Genomic DNA, 13,601 nt, shown 5'->3' with positions numbered 1-13,601 from the left:
ATTAGTCCTGTCAACCAAACTGTATTTTGAGGAAGGGGTGTGTGTGTGTGTGTGTGCGTGCGTGTGTGCGTGCGCACGCGCACACCCACACGTACACACCCACACCCAAACTTTGTGCATTACGAATGGATTGTGAAGTAAAAATGGCTTTCTGTTCAGTCAGTATGTAACAAATACTGATTGCTTACTGGGTGTCAGGTACTGTGTTGGGTGCTGTGGTTACACTGTGGATCAGGTTAGATGCCGATTAGGTTTTATTATCTAATCAGGAAGCCAGGTAGTTAAGTAGACAGTGAAATGAACTGTGATAAGGGTGGTGATGGGGGAGCAGAAGGTGTAGCGGCAGCAGACAGCAGGGTTGGCTCACCTACTCTGGTGGTGGGGAAACGCTTCTTAGAGAGTGGTGTTTAAAGTAATACCTGAAAGATGGGGAGGAGTTGGTGCAGAGGAAAGCTGGAGAGACCCAGAGACCTTGTCAAGTATCTTGAAGAGTATAGACTTTAGTTCAAAGGCCATGAGAAATCCTTCAAAGGTGGTAAGCAGGGAAATGAGATGGTCAGTTCTGTGATAAGAATCACTTGCCCTGGGGATAAGATGGATTGCAGGGAGAAAGCCTTGCGGGGCGGGGGCAGGGGGGGATGTCCTGCAGTGGTTCAGGAGAGAAGAGATGGTGGCTAGACAGAAAGTGATGGTGAGGGGATTTGAAAGAGATTTAGGAAGCCGAACTGAAAGGACTTGGTGATTGACAGGGCTTGGACTTAAGGCTGAGGGAGGAGGACATAAGGTTGACGTTCAGGTTTCTGGCATAAGCATCTAAGTGGTTAATGGCGCCGTTTACTTGGGATGCTGGAGGGGCCAATTTCAGGAGGCAGAGAAGGTGAAGTCAGTTGAGGGGGTTGTATGCCTTTGAGACAACCACGTGGAGATGATAGTAGTCAGCTGAGTTTTTAAGTCTGATAGTCTGGGCTAAGGGGCACCTGGCTGACTTAATCAGTGGAGCATGGGATTCTTGATCTCAGAGTCATGAGTTCAAGCACCATGTTGGGCGTAGAGCTTACCTTAAAAAAAAAAATGTCTGGGCTACAGATAGGGATTTGGGAGCCATCTGTGTACATAGTTCATAATTAAAGTCTTGAGAAGGGAGAACAGGGCTGGTGGAGCTCCTGGCTCCAAAAGAGTGATTACCCTGAGGTCATGAGCACTACTGGAGTATGCCCTCAGTGCATCCCTCTCCCCCTTCACTTGTCTCTGTTTCCTGTTATCCCCTGAAAATACAGGTGCTTGATCCCAACTGTGCCCACTGCTGCCACCACCAAAGGCTCCTCAACTTTTCATAAGAGATTCAGTCTCCCATCCTCACTATAAATGGGGAAAGCTTCCAAATATGAGAGGTTCTGTGGATATTCTGGTTGTAATAGGAAGGAAGAATCCAGGTTTTCCTTCTCCATATGGAGACAAGAAAGGAGGGAGAGCCTTATGGTTAATTCTGAAGATGTTGCTCACAGCAGGTTTTGGATGCAACCTGATAGCTCCCCTCTGTTACTAACGCTTTCAGTGTTCCCTGCTTCTGGTCTGATAGTGAACTCTCCTCTGGATCAGAGAAGAGCTGTAGGCCTGATAGGGAAACAGAGAGGCTGATTCTCCCGAGAGATGAGGTCAGGGAGACAATGCAGCTAGGACAAAGAAGCCAAATAGTTTGTGCCAAATTAATTTCCCCAAAGATATTAACCTCCTTTGCTTCACCATTCCCTAAGGCTACACTAAGATTATGAAAGGTGTTCAAAATGTTGAAATGAAAATAATATGCATGATTTGTTTGCATATAATTTTCATACTCATTTACTATCTAAATATAAAAGAATCATTTTCCTTCTCCATTCTACCTCCTCCACCCCTTGCGCCTGATGTGCTAGTCAGGGCAAAATCAGTTGACTGGTATTTAATTAGGTATGTTCAGTTTCAGCCCCCCCTTTCCTTCTTTCCTTGTTCTTGATCCTTCCAGTGTGGCCCATATTAGAAGCCTCTTTCCCTTTTCCACCCTGATCATTTTCACTTGCTAGCTCGTCTAAAGGACATTTCTCTTCTTCTTCCTAAGTTAATACTTACTCTTTATCACCAATCTCCTGTGGGCCAACCAAGGGGGAGGCATTCGCTAGCCCTAAAACCAGTCCTTCTATCCCCATAGTCACCTGAAATAGTTGCTAAAAATCTCATTTCCCAACACCAGGGGGTGTCTCTATTCCTGTATCTGTCCCACCCTGAAGGTAGAGATTAGCCCCAACCCTTTTCCCCACTCCTTTCACGTAGCCTCTAAAGGTCCTTCTCTCCCTACCGTCGCAGAGCTTTGGGTTCAGAAAGTGGTGTCTTTTTATTGCAGATTATCGTAGGTCTCTCATTCTGTCCAGACATGCATAAATTTTTCTTTTTCTTAGTCTGTTCATCTTTCGGTCTCCGTACCACCCACGATCCCCTTTGCTCCGGCTCGCCCTTTCTTTCGCTACCTGTCTTCCACCTCTCTACATGGGTTTCATCGCCCTTCTGGGTTCTTCACATACGCGTCTCTGAGCCTCTTTGTGTATCCACCTTTCTTTTTCCCTGTCCCCCTCTTTATGGAACTCTCCCTGTCTCACTACTTCTGTGCCAGTCTCTCTCCGTCTCTCCCACAGTCCCCACAGTAGGAACAAAGTCACGATGTTTGCGCAGAACATGCCTCGCGTCGCCCCGTCCGGGACCGTCACATTCCACCGTGCCCCTCCGCGCATTCCAACTGCAAACAAAGAGTTCCCCTCCCCCTCCTCCACTTTTCCCCGTCCCAATTCCTGAGAGATGTAGCGGCGCTGCCCAAACTGCCCCACGGCCGCCTCTCGCCTCCAGTCGGCGGGTCTCCACCTTCGGGACAGTTACCACCAGCACCACCCTCCCCCTTCAGCGCACCAGAGATCCCTGCGCAGACACCCCCGTTCCTCCTGCACACAGCGCTCCGCCCCTCCCGGAAAGTAGATCCGGCCAGGCAGACAAAAGTTTGGGAGAGAAGTTCGGTCTGTGCTGAGTGTGAGAGTGAGGGGGGCGGGGGCCGAGGAGAGTGGGGCGGCAGGGCGAGTGGACGCGTGAACAGACAGACCTGCGGACGGGACAGCCGCGGCCGTAGGCCCTTCTAGCCCCGCTTAACCCCTGATGCGCGGGGGGAAGCAGCCCCTCTCGCTGGGGGATGCTGCGGGATTCCCGGTGCCGGGCATCCGGGCCGCCCGCTAAACCCGTGTGCCTACCCCGTGCCCCCGGGGAACCGGAGTCCGGCCGCTGGGAAAGAGAAGCGGCCGCAGAGACGCTGCAGGGTGCCGGGCGGGGAGGGGGCTGGAGGCCCCAGGCCCGAGGGCATGGAGCGGTTAGGGGAGAAAGCCAGTCGCCTGCTGGAGAAGTTAAGACTCTCGGACTCCGGCAGCGCCAAGTTCGGCCGCAGAAAGGGTGAATCTAGCCGGTCTGGATCTGATGGGACCCCCGGGGCGGGCAAGGGGCGTCTGAGTGGGTTGGGGGGACCTAGGAAATCAGGGCCCCGTGGAGCTACTGGGGGACCTGGGGATGAGCCGTTGGAGCCAGCCCGGGAGCAGGGCCCCCTGGACGCTGAGCGGAACCCGCGCGGCTCCTTTGAGGCGCAGCGCTACGAAGGCTCCTTTCCTGGGGGGCCGCCTCCCACCCGGGCCTTGCCTCTACCTCAGTCATTGCCCCCCGACTTTCGGCTGGAGACCACGGCCCCAGCTCTAAGCCCCCGCTCCAGTTTCGCCAGTAGCTCAGCCAGCGATGCCAGCAAGCCGTCCAGTCCCCGGGGCAGCCTGCTGTTGGACGGGGCGGGGGCCGGTGGAGCCGGAGGTAGCCGACCCTGCAGCAATCGTACCAGCGGCATCAGCATGGGCTACGACCAGCGCCACGGCAGCCCCCTGCCCGCCGGGCCATGTCTGTTTGGCCCACCCCTGGCTGGGGCTCCGGCGGGCTATTCCCCTGGAGGGGTGCCGTCCGCCTACCCGGAGCTCCACGCTGCCCTGGACCGACTGTGCGCTCACCGGCCGTCGGGATTCGGCTGCCAGGAAAGCCGCCACTCGTATCCCCCGGCCCTAGGCAGCCCCGGGGCTCTAGCCGGGGCCGGAGTGGGAGCGGCAGGGCCTTTGGAGAGACGCGGGGCGCAACCCGGACGACACTCGGTGACCGGATACGGGGACTGCGCCGCGGGCGCCCGATACCAGGATGAGCTAACAGCATTGCTGCGCCTGACGGTGGGCACGGGTGGGCGAGAAGCCGGCACCCGCGGGGAACCCTCGGGGATTGAGCCGTCGGGTGTCGAGGAGCCGCCGGGTCCGTTCGTTCCAGAGGCCTCCCGGGCCCGGATGCGGGAACCAGAGGCCAGAGAAGACTACTTCGGTGAGTGAGACAAGTGGTTAGGGATGGGACGGGACCCGTCACAGCATTCGGTTACCCACTGCCCCGACGGCCCCAGTTGCCGGCGCCGGGAAGTCGGAGGCGGAGACGCGGAGCTAGAAGAGGCAAGAGGGACTTCCCCTTTCCACCAGGTCTCAAATGGACCAGGGGCTCCTTATTCATGCTACATTCAACCCCCTGATTATGATCTCGTGAGTCCCAGTTCTTCAAGCTTTAGAGCCTTGGTTTTTCGCTGTAGGAGGCCTCGTAGGGAGGGGACCAAGTGGGGAGTGAGAGCATCCCCCATCTTGCTCCCCCCTAGGCGGCGGTGCCCCTGCAGGCTTCCGCGCGCCGCGCCCCCACCCCGGCCCAAGCTCCGCCCGCAGGAATTCGGGGAATGCGCGGGTGGGGGGCGGGGCGGGCGGGCCGCGTGCGTGCCGGCTCCTGCCCGGGCGCTCCAGGTGCCCGCGGGCGGGGCTGGCCGCGCGGCACGGCGCGGCGCGGGGCAGAGGGTGGAGTGCGGTGGGGGGCGGGGGTGCTGCTTGCTAACACGCGCGCAGCCGCGGCCGCGGTCGGGCAAATGGAACCCGGAGAGAGTGTGAAGCGTTCCGGGACGGAAAAGCGGGGACCCTGCTACTGGCTCGTCCCAGTCCTGCTGGCTTGCCTGCGTGCGTGGGCATTTAAGCGGAGATCTGGTGGTGTCCGCTTCTATTTTCCCTATCTTCCGGAAGTGAGGGCAAAAGCCATGACCACCCGTACACCAGCATCCCTAGCTGGTTAACGACCCTGTGTTAACTGCCAGAAATAACCTGGCCTTCAGTTTGGGGCACAACCTCCTCAGAATTCAGGCTGGAAGTAGCACGTTCTTTCCTGCTGCTGTTAAGGAAACCTGGTCGCTGTTTCTCTCCCCCACGCGGTCACCTTTAAGAAGTTTTAATTGATTATATGTCACAGCTACCGGGGGATATTGGGGTCTTAAAGGATCTTTTTAGCTAAGACCCACAACCACCACTTCGCTGCAGGAAGAAATGCTGATATGGTAGGAAGAGCAGAAATGGAGGGCTGTGGGCCTCTTCTCACCTTTCTCACCATCCATGTTCCTGCGCTGGACCCCATGCTCTAGATCTCTAGATCTCTATGGTTAGAAATGCGGCCGGGGAGAGGAACCCAGCCAAGGAGGGAAGGTTGAGGAGGAGGTTGAGGTAGCAGGGCTGCAGTCTGGAAGGGCCCTGCCTGGTTCAACCCTCAGTGTTCCCATCCTGAGAGAGGAAAGCTGTAGATTAGACAATGGTTTGGTCAACGGAGACAAAGCGACAGGATCCTTTTAGCAGTTTCCTTTGGGGGCCTGTGAGAAGTGGCTGTTGAGTGGAAAGAAGTCTCTTTGGCTAAGCCATCAGAGTTAAAAGGAAGAAAGGAGCTTGGACAGAGTGCAATAAAATGGCAGGAAGAACCTAAGTGTGGATATACTGGGTTGGAGGAGGTGAGGCGGACATGCCTGAGCAGTTTGTGCCAGTCTTCCCATAATGTTCAAGGCTTCCCAAAGAAATGGTTCTGACGGGCCCCCCTGGCATGGCAATCTTGGAGCAGATGTTCACTCTTATGGGCATTTCGACCCTAGAGGTAGGGGCCTCTTCTCCCTGAGAGTCAGGTTGCCTCCTCTGACAGAATCCCCAGCCTGACTGTACCCTCCTACTCTGGCCCCTAGTTAGGGGCCCTCTTCCTTGGCTACAGCCTTGCCCAGCTGCCAGAGGGTGGGAGCAGGACAGGCCTGGGCCCATCAATTGCTGCAGCTGCTGCACGGGCTCCCAAGCCCCTGGGCAAAGACTGGGATGGGCCCCAACAGGCAAGGAGTATGGCAGTGTGCCGAGGGGGAGAGGTGGGGCGGGGTGAGGCGGGCCCGTTGGGATCTGCTCCCCAAAGACAGGCCCTAGCCCTCACTCATGGGCCTGGAATTGGGGAGTGGAGGGAGGGAAGAACACACCCAGGAAAGGTGGGTGCCAGAGCCAGGTGTATGTGTTTTAGGGGGAGGGGTGTCAGAGAAGAGCAGTTTAGCTCTATTCCTCCCAAGATCGATGTCTGGGAGACATTAGGAATTCTGTCACCCTTCCCCCACCTTCCTATGCAACTTCCAGTCCCTGGAACACACCCTACATTCTTAGCAGCCACCTCCCCACAGGAGTCATGCTCACATGGTCCCCTCTGCACAGGGCCCTCTGCTGAGCCATATCCTTCTTTTCATCCTTGAAAGCCTGGAGGTGTGGAGCAGTAAGAAGTCATTCTGTAGCTGAATAGCAGCTCATTTTACAGATGGGGAAACTGAGGTCCCAGAGAGGCTTTCTGGACCTGGCCTACTTTCTCTAGGAGTGCACTGCTGGGACATTATGGACTGACATATCTGACTCCTTGTCCCACACAGTGCAACAGGGGTCATATCCTAGCCTATTAGTCTTTTATTCCTGACAGAACGCAAGCATTTAGTTGAAGGCCAAGGACCATATCTTTGACCTTTTCCAATCTTCCACAGTTTTGGACACGATATTTTTGGTAGGCACAAACTAGATGCTCAGAAAATATCTGTTGATTTAATCACGTAAACAAGAATGGGTCTGCTCAGCCAAGACCTTTTTGCATCCCATTTCTCATTATCCTCTCTTCCCAGGAGGGAGCCCATCAAAGGGAGGCTGAGACCCCTGGTCCTCTGACACAATTAGGAAAGAATAGTGAGGAAAGATCCTGAATCTCTGGTTTTGAGCTGAGGGCATAGGGTGTGATGCTGACAACCTCTTCTCTCCCCTCAGGCACCTGTATCAAGTGCAACAAAGGCATCTATGGGCAGAGCAATGCCTGCCAGGCCCTGGACAGCCTCTACCACACCCAGTGCTTTGTCTGCTGCTCCTGTGGTGAGTGTATCCCCTAGGCCTTCCCGCAGGGGCTGGGGCCTCAAGCACTCCCCACATGCATCCACACTCACAAGTGCCTAGGGAAAGCAGAGCTTTTGCCTCTTCACTTACTCACACAGCAGCTGTCAGGTGCCCACCATATGTCTGGGTGTCCATTGCTGCCCCGCCTTTCCTTCTCTGTGCTTTACCTGACTCTCTAGTCCCCATGTTGGGTCTGCTTTCTGGAGTGAGTCCTCCCTTCCTCCATTCAGCCTCTTTCCTCCCCTGTGTTCCTCCCTCTTTCTTGCTTGCCCAGCCTGGACTCCAGCCCGGCCTCAGCCTCTCCTTGGTGGGGTTTGGTCCTGGGCAGTCTGAGTTGCCTGGGGCGACAGTGAAAGACTGGAATGTGGGAAGGGTGGGGGTGGGCTGGGGGAGTTGGGAGCCATGGGGGGCGGAGAGAGGGGTTTTCTCTTGGCTGGTCAGAGTTCAGCCACCTCGCTGGAGTGCAGGCCACAGGGCCATGCCAAGCTGATGACATCACGCTCCAGGAATGCCCGCTGCTGTTAGCTCAGGAGGCCCGCCTGGGAGGGGGGGGGGTGCTCCCAGTGGCCTTAACTCCCCGGCCCTTCCCTCACCTCCCTCTTTACCCCTCCCCACTGCTTGCCCACTCTTGATTCCTTTGCTAAACCTTTAATCTCCTATCTCTGCCTGTCTGACTCCAGCACTCAGCTTTTCTCTCCCTCCACCCCAATCCTCCCCCCCCCCACCTCTGCCTGGTTCTCTTAGGTTCATCTATCTGTCTGTCCTGTTTATAGGGCCTCTCCTGGGTATGTCTCTTTCCTTCTTTCTACCCCTGGTGTCTCTCATGAGTTTCTAAGTCAGCTTTTCTAAAACACTGGACAGAGGTGGAAGTGGAGATTGTGATCAAAAGAGGGCAGAGGAAGTGGCCAACTTGCCCATTCTCCATCCTGGGTCTCACTCCTACCCCCTCTCTGACAAGTTAGACACCCTGGAGCAGTTCCTAAGTATTGATCACATGCTTTGTCTGCTCACAGAAGATCCTGGATTCCCTGGGTTCCTCTAAGCTTGGGGTAGCAGTTCAGTACAGCGGGAAAGGGAACTGACTTTGGTCCCAAGCGAAGCACTTTGTCCCCAGCAGTAATGCCAGTATGTCCTGACCTGCCCAGCCTGTCCCTGGAAAAAGACAGGGCTGGGAGAGCAAGATGGCTGTCCACAAAGAGGCCCCCAGGTTGAAAAGTCTCAGAGGGCGAGGCCTGTGACAGTGTGACCACCTCTGTGGGCATCGTCCAGCACCTTGTTCAGAGTTCCTTTACCTTGTGCCCCAGCCTGTAGTTGTCTTTGCTTTCCCTGGTGGCTCCCCATGCACTGGTGGGGAATGTACTTGTTTAGGGAGGCCAGGAAACTAGAAAACTGTTGAGGAGGCAGGAAGTGGAGAAGCAGTGAGCAGAGGAGAGGGGAAGCTGGCAGGAATGAGACCAAAGCAAATTGGAATTGCATCAGATGGGACTTTCGTGTAGGGAGGGAGGACAAACAGCAGTTAGGAGCATAGGCACTAAAGTCCAGACTTAAACACATCATGCGACATTGGAGAGGAGTGATCCTGGGGCAGGGAAACCCTGTACCTGGACCCCGGGATGGCCTCCAGTCCTTTGTCTTCTGCTTTTAGGGCGAACTTTGCGCTGCAAAGCTTTCTATAGCGTCAATGGCTCCGTGTACTGTGAGGAAGATTATCTGGTGAGTGAGAGGTCCCCTGGGCCTGGACTTGGCTCCCACAGTGGGATTCCCTTCTTGGTGGTCCATTGGGGTTCCACCCATCAGGTCATTCTCTACTTGTAACACCCTACCTTGGTCTTCTCTGTAGTTTTCAGGGTTTCAGGAGGCAGCTGAGAAGTGCTGTGTCTGTGGTCACTTGATTTTGGAGAAGGTAAGCAAGGTGTCTTCATCTGAGACTCTCTATGAGCCTGAGGGGCCGAGGGGTAGAGCCAGGGGATAGGTGGTACTGAGAAAGGTGGAGGGAGGAACCATATCACCACATGAATCACTTTCATCTCATTCTTCCCCAGAGCAACTGTTTACAGTGGCGTCCCTCTGCCTGTGGGGTCAAGTCTGGACCCCTAATCCTGCCATCCCAGGCTTCTGTAACCTAGTCTTTACCTAATTCTGCAGGCACAGCCAGGCCCTCCACCTGAGCAAGGGGTGTGGCATGCTGGGTCTTAATGTCCTTCCTGCTACTGACTGGGATCAGTTAGAACTGAGTTGTTCTTTTTTAATTTAGGAAGGAGGGATAGGATTAGATCAGAGGTCCTCAACTCTAGCAGCCTAGCAGATCACCTGGGAAGAAGTAAAGAAAATACCAGTGCCTGGGTCTTCATCAGAGACTGTGATGGATACTTTTGGGGTAGGACCCAGGCATTGATGGGTATTTTAAGATCCCTGGGTGATCCTGATATGTAGCCCCGGATGAGAACCACTGGCCTGGATGCTAAGAACTTGTTCAAGGTTTCTGCCTCTGTTTTAAGAGTCCTGGCTTCCCTCAGATTACGTAGCATTGTTCTGGGAGGATAGCAGGGGGTTGGATGGGGTTGGGGGGCAGCAGGAAGGGCCATGGGTAGCTGGGTAACGGGAGAGTCAAGATCGGAGGGAGACTGATTTTCCTCCCACTCCATGAGCCAGATCCTACAGGCCATGGGAAAGTCCTATCACCCAGGCTGCTTCCGATGCATCGTTTGCAACAAGTGCCTGGATGGCATCCCCTTCACAGTGGACTTCTCCAACCAGGTGTACTGCGTCACTGACTACCACAAGTGAGTCTACCCCCTTGGGGTATGGTGTGGAACTGGGCTCAGGGATTCTCCAACCTTAATTCATCTCTGTCTCTCTTTTTCAGAAATTATGCTCCTAAGTGTGCGGCCTGCGGCCAACCCATCCTCCCCTCAGAGGTCAGTATGTTTGGGTTCTCCTGCGGGGCAGCCAGTGCCGCTGCCCCTGGGAAGGGGATGGGACATAAGGCCTGGCTTCCCGAGGGAGGCGGTGGCGCTGAGGAATGTACTCTGCGAAGATTCCCGTGTGACTCTGCTCTCAGGGTCACCACCCTGACCCTAACATCCGGGCCTGGACATGTCTGACAGCCTCACTGGGCCCAGGCTTCATCTGGTCTCTCCCAGTCCAGAGGAGGAGACTTTCTTCGAGGTCAGGGTCACCAGATTCCAGAGGTAGGGGCTGGAAAAAAGGTGGGAAGAATCCTTAGGGCTGGTAGGAAGATGTCAGCAATGATTTATGCTGTGTGTGCGAAGCATTTGCCTGGGGAGAGAAGCCAAAAGCCAATGAGATATCAGACCCTGTTGGATCTCCTTGTCCCCAGCTTAGTTTACTTTACTTATGCTGCCTGCCCCCTTTCCCTCCCTCTGCTTCCCTCAAAGCTGGGAGAAGTAGGTAAGGCCAGAGCTGCTGGACAGAGGGAAGACAATGAGAGGACATGCTTCCTGGAGGCAACCCTAAGAAAGGGTGGGGGGAAAGTTCTGGTAGGATCTGCAAAAACCATCTCAAAGCCACAGATGATTGCAGAGAGCTCTCTCTGGAGGCCTTTGTATGATCTTCCCATTGGTGTGGGAGGGGCCCGTAGTAGGGAAGGTAAAGTTGGGGTTGTCATGCTGTGCTCATCCTAAGCTTATCCCATGGGGGTCTGCATCATTTCAGGGCTGTGAGGACATTGTGAGGGTGATATCCATGGACCGGGATTATCACTTTGAGTGCTACCACTGTGAGGTGAGTGTTGGGAGCCAGGGCTTCTGGAGGAGAATGGGAATGGGGCTGGGGGGTGAGGCTTGTCCCTAAACTGCCTGCAGGAGAGGTCTAAGGCATGGAAACCAGGAAGGTGCTCTGGCCTATCTCCAGTGTGTGTGTGTGTGTGTGTGTGTGTGTGTGTGTGTGTGTGTCTGTCTGTCTGTCTCTCTCTCTCTCTCATCCTCCAGCCACCCTCTCTGGTCTTGGTTGTTTAGTCCTTTCTGAATCTGGCTTCCCCAGAGGCAAGACTAAACTAGGGACTCCTGGTAACTGCTGGAAATGAGAGTCTGACTCATTATTTCTGCTGTAGCAGCGACACCTGCTGTCCCGCTGAGGTATTTTCTCAGGTTTCTTCTCTGGGAGTCTATCCCTTCCAACCCCACCTCTTTTCTTCCAGTCATTAGGAGTCTGGTGTGGAGCAAGGCAGACTCCCAAGATGTCTGAGGTGCCTAGGCTGAGGTAAACTAGATGTCCTTCTTCCCTAGGACTGCCGGATGCAGCTGAGTGATGAGGAAGGCTGCTGCTGCTTCCCTCTGGATGGGCACTTGCTCTGCCACGGCTGTCACATGCAGCGGCTTAATGCCCGACAGCCCCCTGCCAACTATATCTGAACTGCAGTCACTACTGCTGCCTTCGCCACCATTGACAAATTCCTCTGGCCAGAGGGCCCCTCTGAGGCCAGCCGAGGCAAGGAACGCACTCCCAGGCCGGGAAGAAGAGCCCTCTGGGGAAGGCCCCAAGGGCCAGAGACCCAAAGATATGACATTCCAAATGGATTGTGGAGAAGGAACCTTCCAATTGCCATGGTGGGGTGACTGGCTTTCTTTCCATGTGTGTAGCCTGTGCTGTAGCGTGTACTCAGGCACACACTACAGGCGAGTTCCAGTACTTTCTAAAGCTCTGATTCTGGTCTGTATCTCCAGTGTCTGATTATGCATAAGTCAAGTGATGTTCCAGCTTTGGATTATAGGAAGAGAGGACATCATGAGCACTCCTCACTCTTTTGTACCCCTCATGTGGGTCAGGTATGGGGTCAGCAGGTTCTTACTACAGTGTCTTTGTATCTGGATGAAGAGATGGACACTAGACCTTATTAATGAGTTTTTTTCTTGGCCACCTTCTCCCTATAGACTAGGAGCACTGCTCACCCCTCTGCTGGGAAGGGGGACAGCTCTCAGTGGGCCTGTTGCCTGTATTGCCTATTTCTCAGGGACTCACGTGGGCCTGGGAAGGCTAGGTGGGTGCCCATACTTGGTTCCTCTTCTCCTCAGTTGGGGAAGTAATGAGTGGGTCCTTGGGGGTGGAGGTGCCAGGTGAGACATGTAAGAAGTGTCAGGCCAACCGCGCTCCGTGCACATGCCCAGGTATAGGTGCACTGAGACCCCCAGCCCAATGTAGACACACATAGGCACATTCATAGACACACTGTCTCACTCCCTTCTTCTCAGGTCACTCTTATCCAGTTCCCTAATAGTCACTCACCACTCCAGACCTGCCACCTCTCAGAGGAATCTAGGATTATAACCACTACAACTCCCAAACTCTGAGGTTCTGGGGAGCCAGAGGGGCAACACACTTTGATCTGGTTCTAGTCGTTTGGCTGAAATCGGTTTACCTAAGCTAGATTCCCTTAAAGCCAATTCGTGGGAGACTTGTATGCTTAAAGTTTACTTGTTTTGGGGGGGGGCAGGGAGGGTGCAAAAAAGGTGGTTTTATTGAAAGCACGGGAATAGGACCCATGGGCAGAAAGAGCTGCCAAAGTTTACTTAATGACCAGTTTGCCAAAAGCTCAGTCCCTTTGGGGTATTTTTATAGCCATTTAGGTGTTTCGTTGTTATGTTTTGGGTGTTTTCAAGATTTACATCTATTCATCCAACAGTACTTCTGAATTATTGTCAACAACATAAATTTATCAAATTTGCAGCACTTTGTAATGTTGAGATTGCTTCCTACCTTTATGGACATTTTCCTATGTTATCTACTTTTCAAACACTTTTCTAAAAAGTTTAAAGTTTCTAGCAATAAATATAATTGGTATGGACATTTTGTGTATCATTTTTTTGTGTTTCTTAATTCAATATTCCTTTACAAATTAGATGCCTTGGAAAATGTAATAGAGCTCAATATGATTTTGATGCTTTGGCCTAATTTCTACATTCCTGCTGTTAAAAATGCCAATATATTCTAAACAAATGAGCAGGCATGTGGCATGTTCAGTTGACTAACAATTAAAGGTTATGTGGACAACAACAGTAAAAAGTGAAAGGGTAAATCTGCTAAATCCTTTTGAAATGCTGCAGATTTGATAAATATTTATTTTAGACTAATTGTCTGTAGGTGAATTGGTTTTCGGCAAATTAATCTGATAATCTTTAATCCTTAGTCTTCATTCCCTGTCACTTAGAGTTTCATACTAGAAATGGTTACTCCTAAGAACAGAAATTCCGCGTTTAGGGGTTATTCTAAGGTGACCGTGCCAGCCAAGCTGGGGTTGCAGAGGAGAGGCCTGTG

General features: G+C 53.5%; 1 protein-coding gene across 1 annotated transcript; it reads left to right on the top strand.

Moving 5' to 3' along the window:
• The first annotated feature begins 1,572 nt into the window (after nt 1-1,572).
• AJUBA (ajuba LIM protein) lies at nt 1,573-13,133 on the top strand. Its single transcript, XM_043555778.1, has 8 exons — nt 1,573-4,410; nt 7,206-7,307; nt 8,974-9,041; nt 9,169-9,231; nt 9,981-10,111; nt 10,195-10,246; nt 11,004-11,072; nt 11,576-13,133. Exons 1-8 carry the CDS (start codon nt 3,375-3,377, stop codon nt 11,699-11,701), a joined length of 1,647 nt encoding a protein of 548 aa, XP_043411713.1. The 5' UTR covers nt 1,573-3,374; the 3' UTR covers nt 11,702-13,133.
• Nucleotides 13,134-13,601: the final 468 nt, after the last annotated feature.

Source organism: Prionailurus bengalensis, chromosome B3 (assembly GCF_016509475.1).
Source record: "Prionailurus bengalensis isolate Pbe53 chromosome B3, Fcat_Pben_1.1_paternal_pri, whole genome shotgun sequence".
NCBI lineage: Eukaryota > Metazoa > Chordata > Mammalia > Carnivora > Felidae > Prionailurus > Prionailurus bengalensis.
The sequence above is the reverse complement of the archived record's forward strand: the minus strand, read 5'-3'. Positions and strand labels throughout refer to the sequence as shown.